This window comes from Ipomoea nil, unplaced genomic scaffold (genome assembly GCF_001879475.1).
Source record: "Ipomoea nil cultivar Tokyo-kokei standard unplaced genomic scaffold, Asagao_1.1 scaffold1576, whole genome shotgun sequence".
NCBI lineage: Eukaryota > Viridiplantae > Streptophyta > Magnoliopsida > Solanales > Convolvulaceae > Ipomoea > Ipomoea nil.
Window position 1 is genome coordinate 1,760,520 of NW_017618004.1, and position 20,895 is coordinate 1,781,414.

General features: G+C 34.2%; 2 protein-coding genes and 2 pseudogenes across 2 annotated transcripts; all 4 read right to left on the reverse strand.

The window, feature by feature from the left end:
* Positions 1–813: 813 nt before the first annotated feature.
* On the reverse strand, positions 814–2,246 carry LOC109190752 (heavy metal-associated isoprenylated plant protein 16-like). Its single transcript, XM_019341334.1, has 3 exons — positions 2,216–2,246; positions 2,029–2,107; positions 814–1,528 (listed from the first exon to the last, which is right to left on the reverse strand). Exons 1-3 carry the CDS (start codon positions 2,219–2,221, stop codon positions 1,134–1,136), a joined length of 480 nt encoding a protein of 159 aa, XP_019196879.1. The 5' UTR covers positions 2,222–2,246; the 3' UTR covers positions 814–1,133.
* A 1,565-nt stretch (positions 2,247–3,811) lies between these two features.
* Positions 3,812–5,781, reverse strand: LOC109190304 (annotated as a pseudogene).
* Positions 5,782–6,136: 355 nt separating this feature from the next.
* Positions 6,137–8,263, reverse strand: LOC109190305 (heat shock protein 90-2-like). Its single transcript, XM_019340777.1, has 2 exons — positions 8,095–8,263; positions 6,137–6,291 (listed from the first exon to the last, which is right to left on the reverse strand). Exons 1-2 carry the CDS (start codon positions 8,231–8,233, stop codon positions 6,137–6,139), a joined length of 294 nt encoding a protein of 97 aa, XP_019196322.1. The 5' UTR covers positions 8,234–8,263.
* Positions 8,264–16,932: 8,669 nt separating this feature from the next.
* LOC109190753 lies at positions 16,933–19,976 on the reverse strand (annotated as a pseudogene).
* Positions 19,977–20,895: the final 919 nt, after the last annotated feature.

A 20,895-nucleotide genomic window follows, 5' to 3' on the forward strand; every position in this document is an offset into this window, starting at 1 on the left:
ATGAAAATAAATTATCTAATTTGAAGTTAAACCGTAATGCTATGACAGGCTGCTAGCAACTAAAAAATATATGGAATATAAAGTAATTGTTATGCAGTGAAATAAACTATTATTCATAAAATGAGATGTGGCTTTTAAAATTTTAAATAAAATATTTGTCGGCTATACCAAACACAAAATGATTTGTAGATTGAAATTAAAAAATTTACTCCCACCAATCCAACTATAGCACACAATAAACCGGAAGAACAAAAATTATATATGAAATTTTATGTCAACATATAATAAAATTTCGATTATATTTTATGGTATTGTACCTAATGGCATATAATATGGGATGTATATAGCACGAATAAGCCGACCAACCTTAGATACCAAGAAGCAAACCTCCATAAATAATGTGTTGTGATTGACCTCGTTGTCTTGAAGGTTACATCACTGCCTTACACGTGTCTCAAATGACCTAACTTAATTATTAGATGATCTGATCTCCGATCCAACACCTACGTGTCCCATCTCCAAATATATAAATAGTGCTTTCCCAGCCTATTCCAACCTCCAAACTATAAATATTACCTTTCCTAACCTATGAAGAGATCCGGCTCTTGAAACCTTGTACACTTCCCGACTTATTTAGAGCCCACCGAAGTCTTTTCAACTTGAACTTATATTTGGACCATTTATAATAATAAACAATATCACCATTCTTAAGTCATCATTTCCACACTTACTTGAACATCGTAGTGTATGTATAGTTGAAAAATGATAGCATTTTGACATATACAATAATGCATTTATTAACGACGGGAGAAAATCTTTAATTTTTAAAGAAATAAAAAAAGAATACATTTTCTTGTACATCTGGAAACCACGGAACTAGAGAAGTTAAAATTTGAAAAGCAAAATAGAAATTTAAAATAAACACAACCATACAACCATACAATAATGCAAAGTGAGTTTCCTCTCAAATGCTCTGTCGGGTCGAGGTGTGGGGGCCCTTAGGATTGGGGTTCAGTCTTTTGGAAGAAAAATGCAAAGTGAGTTTTATTAACAAATTGTTGGGAGAGATAGAATGGTAGAAATTAAATGAAGTCAAAGTTTTGTTTCTTGAAGTTTACTCCATTTTCAAGACTTCAAAGAATGGAGCAGCCGGTTTGTGGATATGGGTCATAAACGGGTTGGCAAACCGGGTAGTACTGCAAGCATGGATTAGGGGGAGGACAAGGACAAGGACAAGGTTTACAGCAATCATCACCTTTCTTCTTCTCTCCTTCCTTCTTCTTATCACCATCCTTCTTGTCACCATCCTTCTTATCACCATCTTTCTTTTCACCATCTTTCTTATCACCATCTTTCTTCTTATCACCATCCTTCGCTGGTGGTGGTGGTGGTTTCACTTCTTCAATGGAGAAAATGCTGGCACATTTGAATTTCTTCTTCAAGCATTTTATCAACACAAATGAATCAACCCCCACACCGATCACCACCAATTGGCTTTTCGCTTCATCTATGTTAACCGAGATCACTCCTGCACGCATAACCCAACCAAGTTAGTCAGACTTTTGATTTGATAATCACAACCTAAGGTCGTTACAAGTGGCCTGTTAGGTTGGCCTTTTAAGTTTGAGTCGTTCAGCTATGAAAAACTCCTTTGTTAGTAAGGGTTACAAAGTGAAATTTATCCATAGCGACGGCAAGGTTTCTCTCATCACTCAAAAATTTAACCAATCCACTCCTACATGAATATGTACAATTAAAACTATGGAACAGTTTAGCCAAGTTGGTTAGATTGTTGACTTGGTAATTAATCACAATGTTACAAGCTTGATTCTAATGAAAGTTGCATATTGGCTTCACTGATTTAAATTGATCAACTATGCATAATCTAGACTGGTTTCTATAATCCTTTGCTGGTTAAGATCAGAAAGCTTACTCAATACACAATCTCAGTGACTATAGGTTTCCTCATCACTCAAAATATATATATGACGCTATATATATTAATAATTGTTTCAACATTCAAATTACCTGCAACACCCACTGCAATTTTCATAGCCTTTGCCCGACATTTATCCACGTTTATCGGCAGACTGATCGTGATCTTTTGCTATATCCAATCACAAAAATGCGTTTTCATTCCAATCAATCATCACTTTTATAAAACCTTAAAAAGATGGAGATTTGTATTTGTTGGGAAAGAGACATATATACATACCTTCATGCTGAACGCGATATTGTTTTTCCAGCTTCTCTCAACGTAACTTAGGGATAGAGTCGTCTCTGGGCTTTTTATATTTAGGCCAAGTGTTTACTTTAATCAGGTAGGACCAATGTGCATTAATTAAATTAAATAAATATTAATTAATTAGGAACCTACCTAACTAGATGGATTGATGTAACAATATAATTAATATTACTCCGTATATTATATGTGTTTTCAATTTTTTTTTCAAAATTTTATTTTTATACTTCTCCCCTTCTTATTTTTATACAGACAAGTTCTGACCAGGTTAATTAAAACTAGAGTTGTGTTATATATATTCTTAAATTCTACTTTTTCACTTTTACTTTCAGATGTGTGGCAGACAATAGATTATTTTTATCATGGGAGTCTTCATAATAATTTCCTAAAAACTAATAGATCGCCGTTTTTATTTATTTCCTTCAATTCCTTGCAAACATACATATATACATACATATTCTTCGGTAGCAGAATAGGTACAAAAGAAAATTTGCCCCACCCCGCTCCCCACCCAAAAAAAAAAAAAAAAAAAAAAAAGTTCAAGGGCGTATGTACTTTTTTTTTTTTTGGTGAATAGCAATCTTCTATGGTGAATTAACAATTGAGATCTTCTCTTCAATAGTGAAATGTTATGTTTCTTAAACTGGGGAAAACAACATCAATCAGGAGAGACAAATACGATATATTTATAAGACAATTTTGTAATATGTTGTCAAAAAGAATAAATTTTATATTTTTTCAATTACTTGTGAAAAAGAATCATACATCCATAACCAAAATTTATTTTTTTTGAATTTAACACAAGTTTAATTTTGAGTGATTTTTAGACCTTATATTTAAAATATTTTAAAATATATTTGGTTTAAATAGAATATATATAGTTTTTACTTGTAAGTCCAATATATGTAAGATTTTACATTAATATCCGAACCAAGTTTATATCAGTATATAGCATAATTAAAAATATATTTGAACCAATAACCTATTAATTAAGCTCACCTAAAATTTAGTTTAGATAATATTAATATTTTTTAGCTAATATTTAAAATATTTTTGGATATATTCATTTGAATGACATGTATATAAATATATAATTTTTACTTTGAATTCTAATATGGTAATGTATGTGAAATTTCAAATCCGATATCCGGACCAAACTTTTACTACGATATAATATAACTAAAAATATCCGAACCAATAATCAATTGAGTTCAATCAAAATATAAAACTCGGTATCAATGTTGCAAAAAAACGTTAGGCGCCGATTTTTTTTTTTTTAATTTTTTTAATTAAAAAAATTAAAAAATAAAAATTTTCAAAATTTAGTACTAAAACATAAGGTTTTCATAGTTATTTCTTAGAAACTATTTACAAAAGTGGTTGAAAAATAGTTCAAAAGATTGTTTAAACCATCTAAATACATAAAAAACTAAAATTAAGAGTTAAAGAAGCATTTTTTTGAGAAATTAGTGGACCAAACCGCCTTTGGCAGTTTGCGGTGTATAGATCTCGAACACAAAAAAAAAAAAAAAAAAAAAAAAAAAAAAAAAAACACAAAATTTGGCACATTCACTTACCAGCCTTTGTCATACCAACACCACTGTCAATAATGGACAGTGTAATGTTAGTTTTGTCAGGGACAATGTGGATGAAGAGCTCAGGTTGAGCATCTAGTTTGCTCTTGTCAGTCAAACTTTCAAATCGGATCTTGTCCAGAGCCTAGACACATTCATCACATAATAATTGTTAATTTGAAACGCTAAACACATCAAGATATGAGTTGTTTTAAAACAATGTTAAAAACTATACATATGTATCCGCATTAATACATTGGTTATTAACAAGCTCTGCATATATACAGCAATTTTGGTTCTTAATAATATAATTCATAGTGTTTCCTATCCCACTAAAGTTGAATTTTTTTGAAGAGTGCAAATAAGAACAAACTTTTTAAAAAATAGTAAGACACAACGTTCCAATTTAAAAAAATACGCAATTTGAAAAAAAAAATTGTCTGAATCGGACAACCGAGTCAAAAGTTATGCCCTCTGAAACTTTTCCGATATTTATAAAAAAAAAATTCGCCGAACCGGCCGGTTAGGCGATCTAGGCGGCCGGCCGCGTATGAGGCCGCCGAGGCCATTCCTCGCGGCGGCCTCCTAGCGCCTAGGCACGATTTTTGCAACCCTGCTTGGTAGAACCCAACTCCAAACTGTCCAATCATGCTAACATCAGCACCAGCCGTAAGAGCTTCCATGAATTCTTTGGTCCCAGACCTTGCAATTTTACCAAGATTGTTCACCAGGTCTAAAAAAATAAATAAAAAAGTAGACAATCAGCATGATCAACAATAAGAAGCAAATATAACACACAAAAAAAAAAAAAAAAAAAAACACAAAATTTGGAACATTCACTTACCAGCCTTTGTCAACCAACACCACTGTCAATAATGGATAGTGTATTGTTAGTTTTTTCAGGGACAATGTGGATGAAGAGCTCAGGTTGAGCATCTAGTTTACCCTTGTCAGTCAAACTTTCAAATCGGATCTTGTTCAGAGCCTAGACACATTCATCACATAATAATTGTTAATTTGAAACGCTAAACACATCAAGATATGAGCTGCTTTAAAACAATGTTAAAAACTATGCATATGTATCCGCATTAATACATTGGTTATTATCAAGCTCTGCATATATATACAGCAATTTTGATTATTAATAATATAATTCATAGTCTTTCCTATCCCACAAAAGTTGAATTTTTTTGAAGAGTGCAAATAAGAACAAACTTTTTAAAAAATAGTAAGACACAACGTTCCAATTTGAAAAAATACGCGATTTGAAAAAAAAAATTGTCCGAATCGGACAACCGAGTCAAAAGTTATGCCTTCCGACACTTTTCCGACATTTAAAAAAAAAAAAAAAAATCGCCTAGACCGCCTAGCCGGCAGGCTAGGCGGCCGGCCGCGTAGAAGGCCGCCGAGGCCATTCCTCGCGGCGGCCTCCTAGCGCCAAGCGCCTAGGCGCGATTTTTGAAACCCTGCTTGGTAGAACCCAACTCCAAACTGTCCAATCCTGCTAACATCAGCACCAGCCGTAAGAGCTTCCATGAATTCTTTGGTCCGAGACCTTGCAATTGTACCAAGATTGTTCACCAGTTCTAAAAAAAACAAATAAAAAAGTAGACAATCAGCATGAGCAACAATAGGAAGCAAATAGAACACACAAAAAAAAAAAACACAAAATTTGGCACATTCACTTACCAGCCTTTGTCATACCAACACCACTGTCAATAATGGACAGTGTATTGTTAGTTTTGTCAGGGACAATGTGGATGAAGAGCTTAGGTTGAGCATCTAGTTTGCTCTTGTCAGTCAAACTTTCAAATCGGATCTTGTCCAGAGCCTAGACACATTCATCACATAATAATTGTTAATTTGAAACGCTAAACACATCAAGATATGAGCTGTTTTAAAACAATGTTAAAAACTATGCATATGTATCCGCATTAATACATTGGTTATTAACAAGCTCTGCATATATACAGCAATTTTGGTTCTTAATAATATAATTCATAGTCTTTCCTATCCCACAAAAGTTGAATTTTTTTGAAGAGTGCAAATAAGAACAAACTTTTTAAAAAATAGTAAGACACAACGTTCCAATTCGAAAAAATACACGATTTGAAAAAAAAAATTGTCCGAATCGGACAACCGAGTCAAAAGTTATGCCTTCCGAAACTTTTCCGACATTCAAAAAAAAAAAAAATAATAATAATAATAATAATTCGCCGAATCGCTAAACCGGCCGGTTAGGCAGTCTAGGCGGCCGCCAAGACCGCCTAGCCGGCCGGCCGCGTATGAGGCCGCAGAGGCCATTCCTCGCGGCGGCCTCCTAGCGCCTAGCGCGTAGGCGCGATTCTTGCAACCCTGCTTGGTAGAACCCAACTCCAAACTGTCCAATCATGCTAACATCAGCACCAGCCGTAAGGGCTTCAATGAATTCTTTGGTCCCAGACCTTGCAATTGTACCAAGATTGTTCACCAGGTCTAAAAAAACAAATAAAAAAGTAGACAATCAGCATGAGCAACAATAAGAAGCAAATAGAACCCACAAAAAAAAAAACACAAAATTTGGCACATTCACTTACCAGCATTTGCCATACCAACACCACTGTCAATAATGGACAGTGTATTGTTAGTTTTGTCCAGGACAATGTGGATGAAGAGCTCAGGTTGAGCATCTAGTTTGCTCTTGTCAGTCAAACTTTCAAATCGGATCTTGTCCAAAGCCTAGACACATTCATCACATAATAATTGTTAATTTGAAACGCTAAACACATCAAGATATGAGCTGTTTTAAAACAATGTTAAAAACTATGCATATGTATCCGCATTAATACATTGATTATTAACAAGCTCCGCATATATATACAGCAACTTTGGTTCTTAATAATATAATTCATAGTCTTTCCTATCCCCCAAAAGTTGATTTTTTTGAAGAGTGCAAATAAGAACAAACTTTTTAAAAAATAGTAAGACACAACGTTCCAATTCGAGCGATTTGAAAAAAAAATTATCTGAATCGGACAACCGAGTCAAAAGTTATGCCTTCTGAAACTTTTCCGACATTTAAAAAAAAAAAAAAATTCGCCGAACCGGCCGGTTAAGCGATCTAGGCGGCCTGCCGCCGAGGCCATTCCTCGCGGCGGCCTCCTAGCGCCTAGCGCCTAGGCGCGATTTTTGCAACCCTGCTTGGTAGAACCCAACTCCAAACTGTCCAATCATGCTAACATCAGCACCAGCCGTAAGAGCTTCCATGAATTCTTTGGTCCCAGACCTTGCAATTTTACCAAGATTGTTCACCAGGTCTAAAAAAATAAATAAAAAAGTAGACAATTAGCATGAGCAACAATAAGAAGCAAATAGAACACACAAAAAAAAAACACAAATTTTGGAACATTCACTTACCAGCCTTTGTCATACCAACACCATTGTCAATAATGGATAGTGTATTGTTAGTTTTTTCAGGGACAATGTGGATGAAGAGCTCAGGTTGAGCATCTAGTTTGCCCTTATCAGTCAAACTTTCAAATCGGATCTTGTCCAGAGCCTAGACACATTCATCACATAATAATTGTTAATTTTAAACGCTAAACACATCAAGATATGAGCTGTTTTAAAACAATGTTAAAAACTATGCATATGTATCCGCATTAATACATTGATTATTAACAAGCTCCGCATATATATACAGCAATTTTGGTTCTTAATAATATAATTCATAGTCTTTCCTATCCCCCAAAAGTTGATTTTTTTTGAAGAGTGCAAATAAGAACAAACTTTTTAAAAAATAGTAAGACACAACGTTCCAATTTGAAAAAATACGCGATTTAAAAAAAAAAATTGTCCGAATCGGACAACCGAGTCAAAATTTATGCCTTCCGAAACTTTTCCGACATTTAAAAAAAAAAAAAAATCGCCTAGACCGCCTAGCCTGCAGGCTAGGCGACCGGCCGCGTAGGAGGCCGCCGAGGCCATTCCTTGCGGCGGCCTCCTAGCGCCTAGCGCCTAGGCGCGATTTTTGCAACCCTGCTTGGTAGAACCCAACTCCAAAGTTTCCAATCATGCTAACATCATCACCAGCCGTAAGAGCTTCCATGAATTCTTTGGTTCCAGACCTTGCAATTGTACCAAGATTGTTCACCAAGTCTAAAAAAAACAAATAAAAAAGTAGACAATCAGCATGAGCAACAATAGGAAGCAAATAGAACACACACACACAAAAAAAAAAAAAAAAAAAAAAAAAAAAAAAAAAAAAAAAAAAACACAAAATTTGGCACATTCACTTACCAGCCTTTGTCATACCAACACCACTGTCAATAATGGACAGTGTATTGTTAGTTTTTTCAGGGACAATGTGGATGAAGAGCTCAGGTTGAGCATCTAGTTTGCTCTTGTCAGTCAAACTTTCAAATCGGATCTTGTCCATAGCCTAGACACATTCATTACATAATAATTGTTAATTTGAAACGCTAAACAAATCAAGATATGAGCTGTTTTAAAACAATGTTAAAAACTATGCATATGTATCCGCATTAATACATTGGTTATTATCAAGCTCCGCATATATACAGCAATTTTGGTTCTTAATAATATAATTCATAGTCTTTCCTATCCCACAAAAGTTGAATTTTTTTGAAGAGTGCAAATAAGAACAAACTTTTTAAAAAATAGTAAGACGCAATGTTCCAATTCGAAAAATACGCGATTTGAAAAAAAAAATTGTCCGAATCGGACAACCGAGTCAAAAGTTATGCCTTCCGAAACTTTTCCGACATTCAAAAAAATAATAATAATAATATTAATAATTCGCCGAATCGCTGAACCGGCCGGCCGCGTATGAGGCCGCCGAGGCCATTCCTCGCGGCGGCCTCCTAGCGCCTAGCGCATAGGCGCCGATTAATCGGCGCGTAGGCGCGATTTTTGCAACCCTGCTTGGTAGAACCCAACTCCAAACTGTCCAATCATGCTAACATCAGCACCAGCCGTAAGAGCTTCAATGAATTCTTTCGTCCCAGTCCTTGCAATTGTACCAAGATTGTTCACCAGGTCTAAAAAAACAAATAAAAAAGTAGACAATCAGCATGCGCAACAATAAGATGCAAATAGAACCCACAAAAAAAAAAAAAAAACACAAAATTTGGCACATTCACTTACCAGCCTTTGTCATACCAACACCACTGTCAAAAATGGACAGTGTATTGTTAGTTTTGTCAGGGACAATGTGGATGAAGAGCTCAGGTTGAGCATCTAGTTTGCTCTTGTCAGTCAAACTTTCAAATCGGATCTTGTCCAGAGCCTAGACACATTCATCACATAATAATTGTTAATTTGAAACGCTAAACACATCAAGATATGAGCTGTTTTAAAACAATGTTAAAAACTATACATATGTATCCGCATTAATACATTGGTTATTAACAAGCTCTGCATATATACAGCAATTTTGGTTCTTAATAATATAATTCATAGTCTTTCCTATCCCGCAAAAGTTGAATTTTTTTGAAGAGTGCAAATAAGAACAAACTTTTTAAAAAATAGTAAGACACAACGTTCCAATTCGAAAAAATACGCGATTTGAAAAAAAAAATTGTCCGAATCGGACAATCGAGTCAAAAGTTATGCTTTCCGAAACTTTTCCGACATTCAAAAAAAAAATAATAATAATAATAATTCGCCAAACCGCCGAGCCGGCCGTTTAGGCGGTCAAGGCGGCCGCCTAGACCGCCTAGCCAGCCGGCCGCGTAGGAGGCCGCCGAGGCCATTATATTCCTCGCGGCGGCCTCCTAGCGCCTAGCGCGTAGGCGCCGATTAATCGGCGCCTAGGCGCGATTTTTGCAACCCTGCTTGGTAGAACCCAACCCCAAACTGTCCAATCATGCTAACATTAGCACCAGCCGTAAGAACTTCCATGAATTCTTCGGTCCCAGACCTTGCAATTGTACCAAGATTGTTCACCAGGTCTAAAAAAAAAAAAAAAAAAAAAAAAAAAAAGTAGACAATCAGCATGAGCAACAATAAGAAGCAAATAGAACACACAAAAAAAAAAAAAAAAACACAAAATTTGGCACATTCACTTACCAGCCTTTGTCATACCAACACCACTGTCAATAATGGACAGTGTATTGTTAGTTTTGTCCAGGACAATGTGGATGAAGAGCTCAGGTTGAGCATCTAGTTTGCTCTTGTCAGTCAAACTTTCAAATCGGATCTTGTCCAGAGCCTAGACACATTCATCACATAATAATTGTTAATTTGAAACGCTAAACACATCAAGATATGAGCTGTTTTAAAACAATGTTAAAAACTATGCATATGTATCCGCATTAATACATTGGTTATTAACAAGCTCTGCATATATACAGCAATTTTGGTTCTTAATAATATAATTCATAGTCTTTCCTATCCCACAAAAGTTGAATTTTTTTGAAGAGTGCAAATAAGAACAAACTTTTTAAAAAATAGTAAGACACAACGTTCCAATTTGAAAAAATACGCGATTTGAAAAAAAAAATTGTCTGAATCGGACAACTGAATCAAAAGTTATGTCTTCGGAAACTTTTCCGACATTTAAAAAAAAAAAAAAATCGCCGGCCGGCAGCTTAGGAGGCCGCCGAGGCCATTCCTCGCGGCGGCCTCCTAGCGCTATTTTTGCAACCCCGCTTGGTATGTAGTTCAATTTTTAATTTTGATAATATGATTAATGTATAACTTTAAACATAAGCAAATAAGTTATGTTTAAATAAGTACTTGTTGGGTTGAGATTCCCTCCTATGTGGAAAATAGCTCATGTTTGGACCAATTATTTTTGTACCCACTATATAGTTTTATTGAGCCCTAATTATTATTATTATTAATGTATAATAATAATAAGGGATTATGAAGGGTTGGAAACAAAGAGACTTTTGGCATCTTGTTACCTTTCATGTACTTCATTCCCTATAAAAATGCTTAGGAATTTTGGATGCAAGATGGCCACTAGACACACACACATGATATTACAGTAGAGAGCAGTGAAACAAAGCCAAGTTTCTTTTACTTCTTTTTGTCTCCTTGGCCGGTCTTGTGAGGTTTGTTGAGGTTCTTGGGTGCTTTATTCATCAATATTTTTTGGAGGTCAGCTTGTTTGTTCTAGACATCTTTTGAATAATCTCGTAGTATTTATATTCTTTTTATCGTGTTCGTGATAGTTGAATATTTTAAGTACGAGTTTGTATCATTTTAAAGTCTGTGAAACATTATAGAAATCTTTGGCATAGATCTATTGTATTTGGATGATTTGTAGGGTGTTTGGCTCGGGTGGTAGCCAGCAACTTTGTACCCAAGATTTGTGATAGTGGAAACTTTGGTTGTGGTGGTCCCGTGGTTTTTCCCCGTGGTTTTGGGGTTTTTCACGTAAATCTTGTGTCCCTTGCATTGTTATTTATTTTGGGCTATTGTGTTATCTCGTATTTGTGGACCGTGTTAGAGTCTGTGATTTTCATTGTCACAGGAAGTGGGATTCAACAGTACTGCAAGTAAAAAAAAAAATAGAAGATGGTGATGATAAGTAAAAGAAGATTATAACAAATGTAATCATAGTAATAAATAAATATGTAAGTAAATAATGGTGAGAATGTGGTTATAGTGACATATAGCCAAATAGATGATAGATGATTATGTTTTTCATTTAGAAAACAGTTTTTAATAGTTTTTCTAGTTTTCTAAAAAAATAAAAAAAAAATTATTTATTGTTTTCAAAATGAAAAACTGTGCTAGTAAACATGTTTTCTGTTTTCTGTTCTTCAAACTCTCCAATTTTCTGAAAAATTGTAAAGAAAAAAAAAAATCAGTTAGTAAATGAGTCCATATTACATGTGTCCCAATATTAGGACCAATCATCATCGACAAAGCCTAATACCAAATCACACCACCAACCACAAGATGTTCACCGACAACATCAACCTAGGAACCATTGAGCTCTACCATAAAGTATAAAGGTTTGAATGATTATTTTCCAGCAGTGTTATACAAATGTTATATATTATAAGTAGAAGATATACCCATGTTAATTTTATGACTTTTTAAAAACGTTACACAATTTCAATAAATTGAACTAAAAGTTAACTCTATATCATTTTAAAAATTCACTTCCAACTTAATAATTTTATAAAAACAAAATATGACTTCATTTCAATAAGTTAGGTTAAAATCTAACTCGATATATATCAGGTTAGAAAATTGCTTTGAACATTATCTCATAAAGTAACGGTGGTCCTTATAAGCTTATACTCTCGGATTGATTAATTGAATGAAAGAAGAAAAATTTAACTTTTTTTAATTATATTATTTAATTATATGTTTATTTAATCCTAATGTTGCCAAATATATGGGTATCAAAGTAGGCATGCAAAACCGACTTTATAATATTCTAATAAATTTATCGATGCTTATAATATTACTGGCCATATTCTTATAATTAGATGTATAGTCAGCAATAGTATATACACAGTACAAAATATATACCAACCGTTACCCATGCTGATAATTTGGCCACCGCTATCTCACATTCCCATGGGGAAGCAACAGTAGATTCCCTCATTAACCCAGTAACAAAAGAATGGGATGTGGACCTTTTACAAGAGATGTTCCTCGAACGTGACCCCGAGCTCATTAAAAAACTGCCCATTGCCGCCCCAGATTACGATGACTAGTGGTGTTGGAGGCGGAGATATTCGTGGTATGTATTCTGTGAAGAGTGGTTTTAGAATATTAATTATATAGTGAGACAAAATATATGTATTTGAAGAAAGAAAAATATGTATTTGAAGAAGGAAAAAATGTGAGCTCGAAGACCAAAAACATCTAAACTTATCTACTCAAAATTATAAATACAATAATACCATCGCATGATTTTTCATTAATATACTTCTTCATTCTGGACTGTTGATTTGGACTAGATCTATAGTTGAGATTTAACCTCTTTTTTTTTTTACCTAAAGCCTTCATTCGCATATGATCTAAATTTTATATATATATATATATATATATATATATATATATATATATATATATATATATATATATATATATAATTAGGTTCAAATGTGGATGGTGCACCCAGGTGCGGAGGTGCGGTGAGATGAGAGTCATTGTTCTTGCCTAAATCAACGTCCATGATTAACAATGATTAAAAAAACACAGTGGCAATTTGATCTTTTTGTATCTATGTCAAATTTAAGGTGCGTGGTTTTTGTACTTAAGGTGCGTGGTTTTTGTGTTATGTGCTTAAGGTGTGTCAGTTATTGAAAACTTAAGTGTGTCGATCTAAAACTTTATGTGTGTGGTTTTTCCTTTTTAAGGTGCGTGATTTGTGTGCTTAAGGTGCGTCAATTGTTGAGTCGGCCTATAGCTTTAAGTGTGTGATTTTCCTTCTTAAGGTGTGTCAATTATTGAAACTTAAGGTGCGTCAATTGTTGAGTCGGCCTATAGCTTTAAGTGTGTGATTTTCCTTCTTAAGGTGTGTCAATTATTGAAACTTAAGGTGCGTCAATTGTTGAAGCTTAAGGTGAGTCGGTCTAAAGCTTTAGGTGTGTGGTTTTCCTTCTTAAGGTGCATTATTTTCCTTCTTAAGGTGTGTTGTTTTCCTTCTTAATGTGAGCCATTTTTACAATTTCTTTTTCATTCAACAGTACAGTGGTGTTTTTCAATTTTGGTTCCCTAGTTCAAAATAATCTAATTCAAAAGAAAAAAAATATGATAGCAATATAATACGGAGTAACAAATAGTGGAGTTGTTATCTTTTGGAGTAAACATGAAGAAGATGGATGCATTTGAGGACGCACGTTTTTTTTTTATTTTTCATTGATTTGAGCCGTCGATCTAGATTTGATTAACGGCTTAGATCTAACCCGATTTTTCACCTGGGTGCATCTCTGCGCCTTCTCGTGCGGTTAGTGCGGCCGCACTAATAGTTATGCAAATATGCACCAACAATGTTAGGAAATGCACAACAGAAATATACACCATTAGGTACGCATCACCAAAAAAACGCAACATTACGTATGCATAAAAGCACCACACAGTGTTCGGAAATGCACAATTAGGTATGAGGAGTTATGGTGCATTATTTTGGGTGTGTAGGTGCGTTTTTCGGTATATTTGTGAATTTCATTGCTGTGCATTTTCCAAACACTATTGGTACCTTTTGTTAACATTATTGATGCATTGTTCAAGCAGCTACACCGTCCGCACGGGAAGGCGCGGCCGCATTTGAGCAGACTTATATATATATATATATATATATATATATATATATATATATATATATATATATATATATATATATATATATATATATATATATATATATATATATTTTTAAGTTCCAGTGCGGATGAATATAATATAATGCTTCCGATCCCGTGCGGTTGTGCGGGTGATTAATGTGCTTGAGTTTTGTACTTAATATGCGTGAGTCTTGTGCTTAAGGTGCGTGAGGTTTGTGCTTAATGTGTGTGAGTGTGTAGTGCTTAATGTGCGTGAGTTTTGTACTTAAGGTGCGTGAGTCTTGTGCCTAAGGTACATGAGGTTTGTGCTTAATGTGCGTGAGTGTGTAGTGCTTAATGTGCGTGAGTTTTGTACTTAAGGTGCGTGAGTTGTGTGCTTAATGTGCGTGAATGTGTACTTAATGTAAGTCTAAAAAATGCTTAAAACGTTGAATTTGTGTTTTTTTATAATACTTTTTATTACTACGGACTCTATTACAAATTTACAATGTAATATAAGTCCATACATACTTTCTCAAATCACACAAAGAGTCAATGCTTTCAACGGAGTGCGAACTTGTAACGTTTCATTTGACAGAGCCACAGAGATGACATTGAACTACAAAAATATTGAATTTGAAAAATGAGTGTTGATAAACATTAAATTTAAAAATAGAAATAAAGAATGAAAAACTGAAATGCATGGATATTTAACGAAATGACAATTCCAAAAGAGAATCAAGTCAACTAGTCAAGGTAGATAAAAAGAAATGTTAATTGCATATGGAGATTATATTATTAGTTCAATGATTGTTGCTAGAATCAACAAGTCAAACTTAAATAATTATTTAAGAAAAAATTAAATTTGATATTATTACTTTTTTGTTTACATGGAAAGTGATCAATATTTGTTAGAACGAACAAGACAAATTTTTCAATAATATTTTAAATATTGAGTAAAAAAATCACTCAAACATTAAAAAAAAAAAATCACAAATCGCAACGGAAACTATTCCGTCGCAATATAGCGATGAATATTACGACAGAATAATTTCTATTATGAATTATTATATATATATATATATGAGGTTTACTAAGTGCACACTTTTAAATAGTGGATACGAATTTCTCTTGTCAACCAAAAAGGAATCAACTCAAGATTGAGATCTGAAAGATGGTAATTATTGCATACGAAAGTTTCATTATTAGTTAAAACTAGAAATTCACTCGTACAATATATAGAATACATTGTTTAGGTCCTCAAATTCATGTATATAAAATAAAGAGAAAAATGTCAAATAGGCCTTTAAACTTTACAAGAGAAAAAATGATTAGGTCTCTGAACTTTTAAAAGTTGAAATAAATACTTCGACTTGTGAAGAAACAATGATAAGATTCTAACATTTGATTTCTTAAGAATTATGGTGTGAATGTGTTCACACTTTTTTTAAAGGTAGGTGGTTTCAGCGGTAGGTCATCTTTTTTTAAAAAAATAAAAATTGTTGTCACCGTATTTTTTCGCCGAAAATGTTGCCGGAATCTTTTTAATCGGTTATTCCAATTGAATAACCTGTTATTGGGCTTAGACGCACCAAAATAACAAGTTAAATGGTCTAATTGCACTTTTTTAAAGTTGAGAACTTAATTGCACTTTTGCCTAAAGTTTAAGGGTCTATTTGACCATTTTCCCTTATTATTATTACACAATGATATTTTAGTCTTTATATCACTTTTTTATTTCTCATTCCCAATAATTCTATTCCTCCATACCAAACAATGTAATTTAAATTCCTACCTTATTCTTTTCCCACCGAATTGCAATTCTTTTCCTTTCTCCCAAGAAAACATCTATTAAGGTTAATTTTTTAAAAGGTACATTATTTGAGTAATAAAATTTATTATTTGGTATACTAAAAAAATAATGTAACTTCAATATATTAAAAATAAATATTTATTCATGATTCACATTTGTATGGCAAATTATTGAGTGGACCATGGTCCACACAATGTTACGTGGACCATAACAAAAAGTACATTTTTAATATATTAAATGTACATTATTTTTGTACTGAATATACATTATACAATATAATGTACACTCAGAATAAAAATAATGTACATCCTCTGAATACAATGTACATTATTTTTGTACTGAATATACATTATTTTTGTATTGAATGTACATTATTTTACAATAGGTAAAATCTGGTTCATACAACTTATGTGGACCATGGTCCACACAATAATGATTGCATTTGTATTCTATACCTTATAAATTATGGATATTTGGAACCTATTAAGTTTTACAAAAGCCCATATTTGTATTTCTATACCTTATCAATTACGGATATTTGGAACCTATTAGGTTTTACAAAAGCCCATATAGTACTGTAACAATCATTATATCATGATTCATGATGATCCATCTTATAAGATAAACAATTGACCCAAAATTCATTATTAATATTTTAAATATTTATTTTTAATAAATGGAATGTTAACTTTTTGAAGATGCATTTTGTATTCACTGAAAGTTTTTTTTCTAAATATAAATCAAAAAAATATATATATATTTTTTACTTGATCTCATAACTTCCCATAGGAAAGAGTTATTACATGTCATTTGTACTCAACATATCAAAAAAATATAAATGAACATTTATTTAAGATCCACATACGATGAAAACCATGATTCATATTACTATTTGCCCCTACCCACTCTTATTATACATTTAATACATTTATTATTTATTAATATATAAAAACCACAATGTGACCGGATCAAATATGAAATATTGTTAGGAAAATTTAAAAAACTTGGTAACGAGATAACGACCAACACTCCCCCAGAAAATTTTCACAGGAACAGGATTATTAACACTGGAATTATCAAAGCATCATTCAATCTATAATTAAACAAAAATGACAATATCATCCGAAAGAGCATACAAGACTCTCCAAAAAAAAAAAAAGATTCTTAACAACTGTATCAAAACTAAATCGAAAAAGCCAGAGTAAAAATCTAACACTTAAAAGAAAATATTAGTTAAGCTACTTCCCCCGAATAGAAACATCCCCAATGATTGCATTGTCAGAATGGATTTAATCTACTTCCTCCATCTTGCTACCCTCAGCATCGTCCTCCAATGCTGGCATTTCAACATCTGCAGCATCACCAGCATCCTCATCGATGCTCAGCCCTAGTTTCAACATCCTATGAATCCTGTTGCCAAATGTATTGGGATCATCAAGGCTGAAACCCGAAGTGAGCAGAGCAGTCTCAAACAGCAACAACACAAGATCCTTCACAGACTTGTCATTCTTGTCAGCATCGGCTCTTTTACACAGCTCCTCCATGATGGGGTTCTCCGGGTTGATCTCCATGGTCTTCTTGCTTGACATGTATCCTGCCATGCTTGAATCCCTAAGAGCTTGTGCCTTCATAATTCTCTCCATGTTGGCAGTCCATCCATATTCTCCGGTAACCAAACAGCATGGAGAGTCCACAAGACGGTCAGAAACAATCACCTTCTCAACCTTGTCACCAAGTACATCCTTCATCACCGTGCACAGATTCTCAAACTTGGCCTTCAATTCCTCCTTTTTCTTTTCTCATCTTCACTCTCATCAAGCTTCAAACCTTCCTTGGTTGCAGATACAAGCTTCTTTCCATCAAACTCCTTCAACTGCCCAACAGCATACTCATCAATAGTATCAACTATGTAAAGGACCTCGTACCCCTTCTTCTTCAGCTTTTCCAGGAAGGGAGAGTTCTCCACTGCCTTCTTACTCTCACCAGTGATGTAGTAGATATCCTGCCCTTCATTTTGCCCTTCATTCTTGTCACATAATCCTTCAAACTGATCATTTCATCACCACTCTTAGTGGAATGGTATCGCAGCAGTTCAGCAATCTTAGTTCTGTTCTGAGAATCTTCATGGATACCAAGCTTCAAATTCTTGGAGAAAGCCTCGTAAAACTTGTTATAATCATCCTTGTTCTCCACAATCTCAAAGAAGAGCTCAACACACTTCTTAACCAAGTTCTTGCGAATGACCTTAAGGATCTTGTTTTGCTGCATCTCTCATGAGATGTTGAGAGGAAGATCCCCAGAGTCAACAATACCTTTCACAAAGCTCAAATATTCTGGAATCAACTCTTCACAGTTGTCCATGATGAAAACACGTCGAACATAGAGCTTGATGTTATTAGGTTTTTTCTTTGAGTCAAAGAGGTCAAAGGGTGCCCTCTTTGGAACAAAGAGGACGGCCTTGAATTCCAGCTGACCTTCAACTGAAAAGTGTTTAACAGCTAAGTGCTCCTCCCAATCATTGGTGAGACTCTTGTAGAATGCAGCATATTCTTCATTTGTGATCTCCTGGCTTCCTCATCCAGATGGGCTTTTGCTTGTTAACCAATGACCACTCATGAGAAACTTCCTTGATTGTTTTCTTTTTCTTCTCATCCTTCTCTTTCTCTTCATCAACCTCTTCTACTTTTCCTTCCTCGTCTTTTTTCTCCTCTTCATCCTCATCGTCAGAAATCTCCTTCTCAATGGTTTTCTCAGTCCACAGAGAGGTAGGATAGCTGATGAACTCAGAGTGTTTCTTAATTAAATCCTTGAGCCGGCGCTCCTCAAGATATTCAAGCTGGTCTTCCTTGAGGAAAAGGGTAATTTTTGTACCCCTGCCCAGATTCTCACCAGAAGTATCTCTGGTAACAGTGAATGAACCACCCGCTTGGGACTCCCAGACATACTGTTCATCATCATTGTGCTTTGTTGTTACAATGACCTTCTCAGCAAAGCTGAGTAGAACCCAACTCCAAACTGTCCAATCATGCTAACATCAGCCCCAGCCGTAAGAGCTTCCATGAATTCTTTGGTCCCAGACCTTGCAATTGTACCAAGATTGTTCACCAGGTCTAAAAAAACAAAAAATAGACAATCAGCATGAGCAAATAATAAGAAGCAGAATAAAACACAAAATTTGGCACATTCACTTACCAGCCTTTGTCATACCAACACCACTGTCAATAATGGACAGTGTATTGTTGGTTTTGTCAGGGACAATGTGTATGAAGACATATTCATCACATAATAATTGTTAATTTGAAAGGCTAACCACATCAAAATAGGAGCTGTTTAAAAACAATGTTAAAAACTGTGCATATGTATCCGCATTAATAAATTGGTTATTAATGAGCTCTGCATATATACAGCAATTTTGGTTCTTAATATAATAATATAATTCATAGTCATGATAAAAAGCATACGTATAACATAAAATACGCCCATCCCAGATCATTTTTTGGAAGAGAGCAAATAAGAACAACCTTTTTAAAAAATAGTAAGACACAGTGTTCCAATTTCAGGTTTTGTTTAAAATATATATTAAAGAGGGAGCATTTGATGGTCCACCATAATCACTCTGAAAATTGGAGTTTTACAGATAGAACAATTTATAGTCAAATATTAGTTCCAATCAATCGATATCGATATGTCCAATAAACAAGCCTAAGCATCTCACGAAACACAAAACGTCAAAATGAAATAATATTCAGCAGTTAAATTCGAACTATTTCTCAATACAACTGATAGCTCCATGGAGGACAGATACATCATAAGAATCTATTCATCCACACTGCATACTACATGAGCTCATATGCATATATTTGTGTGTATATATGTATATGAGAGAGAGAAAGGGAGACTCACGTCTGAAGAATTACTGATGAGCTCGCGTAGAAAGATCTCCTTGTTGCTATAGAAAGTGTTGATGATGGGACTGAGGAGCTGATTTATCTCAGCCTGGAAAGCGAACGTCTCCATATCCGCCATTGCCGCCGAGATCAGATTGATTTCTTATGGAGGCTAGGCAGCAGTTAAGGAGTTATACTATTATTAAAGAAGACAGGTTTGTCTACGTTGCGAGAGTTGTGTCTATTATATAGGGGAGATTTTTTAGGGTTTCTAGATCCTTCTACCCCCCTCCCCTCCCAAAAAAGTTTGGATTTGATGATTGGTGCCGGCCCTCCGTTGGGTGGGGCCAGGTGAGTCACCCATTGTTATGTCGTGGAATAGTGTGACACAATTCTAGTAAAACCCTATATTCATAACTTTTAAACTTTATATTTACAATTTTTGAACTTTATATTCACAATTAATTTTTTATGCGCATTACACGATGAGTATAATGTCTTAATATTTTTTTAAAATAAGTACTTTAAAGTATATTAAGGCAACATTATATTAGATAATTAAATGTCAAATTTGCGTATTTAAATAGACAATTCTAAGTTTACAAATGCAAGATAATATAGTAAAGATTGATTATAATTGTTAATAAAATAATTGTATAGGTATGGTTGAAACCAAATACAAGACATAAGAAAAGCAAATAAAAATTAGGGCATAAAATATTAAATATATATTAATATTGAAGAGCTAACTAATTGCCAAACAAGGACATTGCGATCTCACCTCAATTTATTGTGTGATTTGAATACTTTTTTGTCAATAAATATGATTGACTTAATTATATTTTTTTATTTCTTTATTTTTTTAAAACAATTATTATTATTATTATTATTATTATTGGTAGGGAATATCCCGACCGACATAGCTTCACCACGACCGAGATGCCTTTGTCCTTTTCTCTTTGTCTTTGCAGGTAAACAGGTCGGGCTCCTTGTGAAGAACTCGGTCGGGGTCCGACCGGGAGTTGCCCGAACGATGATGTCAACCACCGAGCGGTAGCCCTTTGGCGAGAGAGCTGACGAAGGACACGTGGTGGCTCTCTACATCGACAGGCAAGGTACCCGGGAGGATGACACGTGGTGGCTA

Bases quoted from the DNA above. Each gene is read 5' to 3' on its own strand.
- LOC109190752 (XM_019341334.1), bottom strand. The intron at 1,529-2,028 runs GTAATTTGAATG...TTATGCGTGCAG, and splicing joins AATTGCAGTGGGTGTTGCAG to GAGTGATCTCGGTTAACATA.
- LOC109190305 (XM_019340777.1), bottom strand. From the start codon at position 8,233: ATGGACAAGATCCGATTTGAAAGTTTGACTGACAAGAGCAAACTAGAT. The intron at 6,292-8,094 runs GTAAGTGAATGT...TTGTTTTTTTAG, and splicing joins TGTTGGTATGACAAAGGCTG to ACCTGGTGAACAATCTTGGT.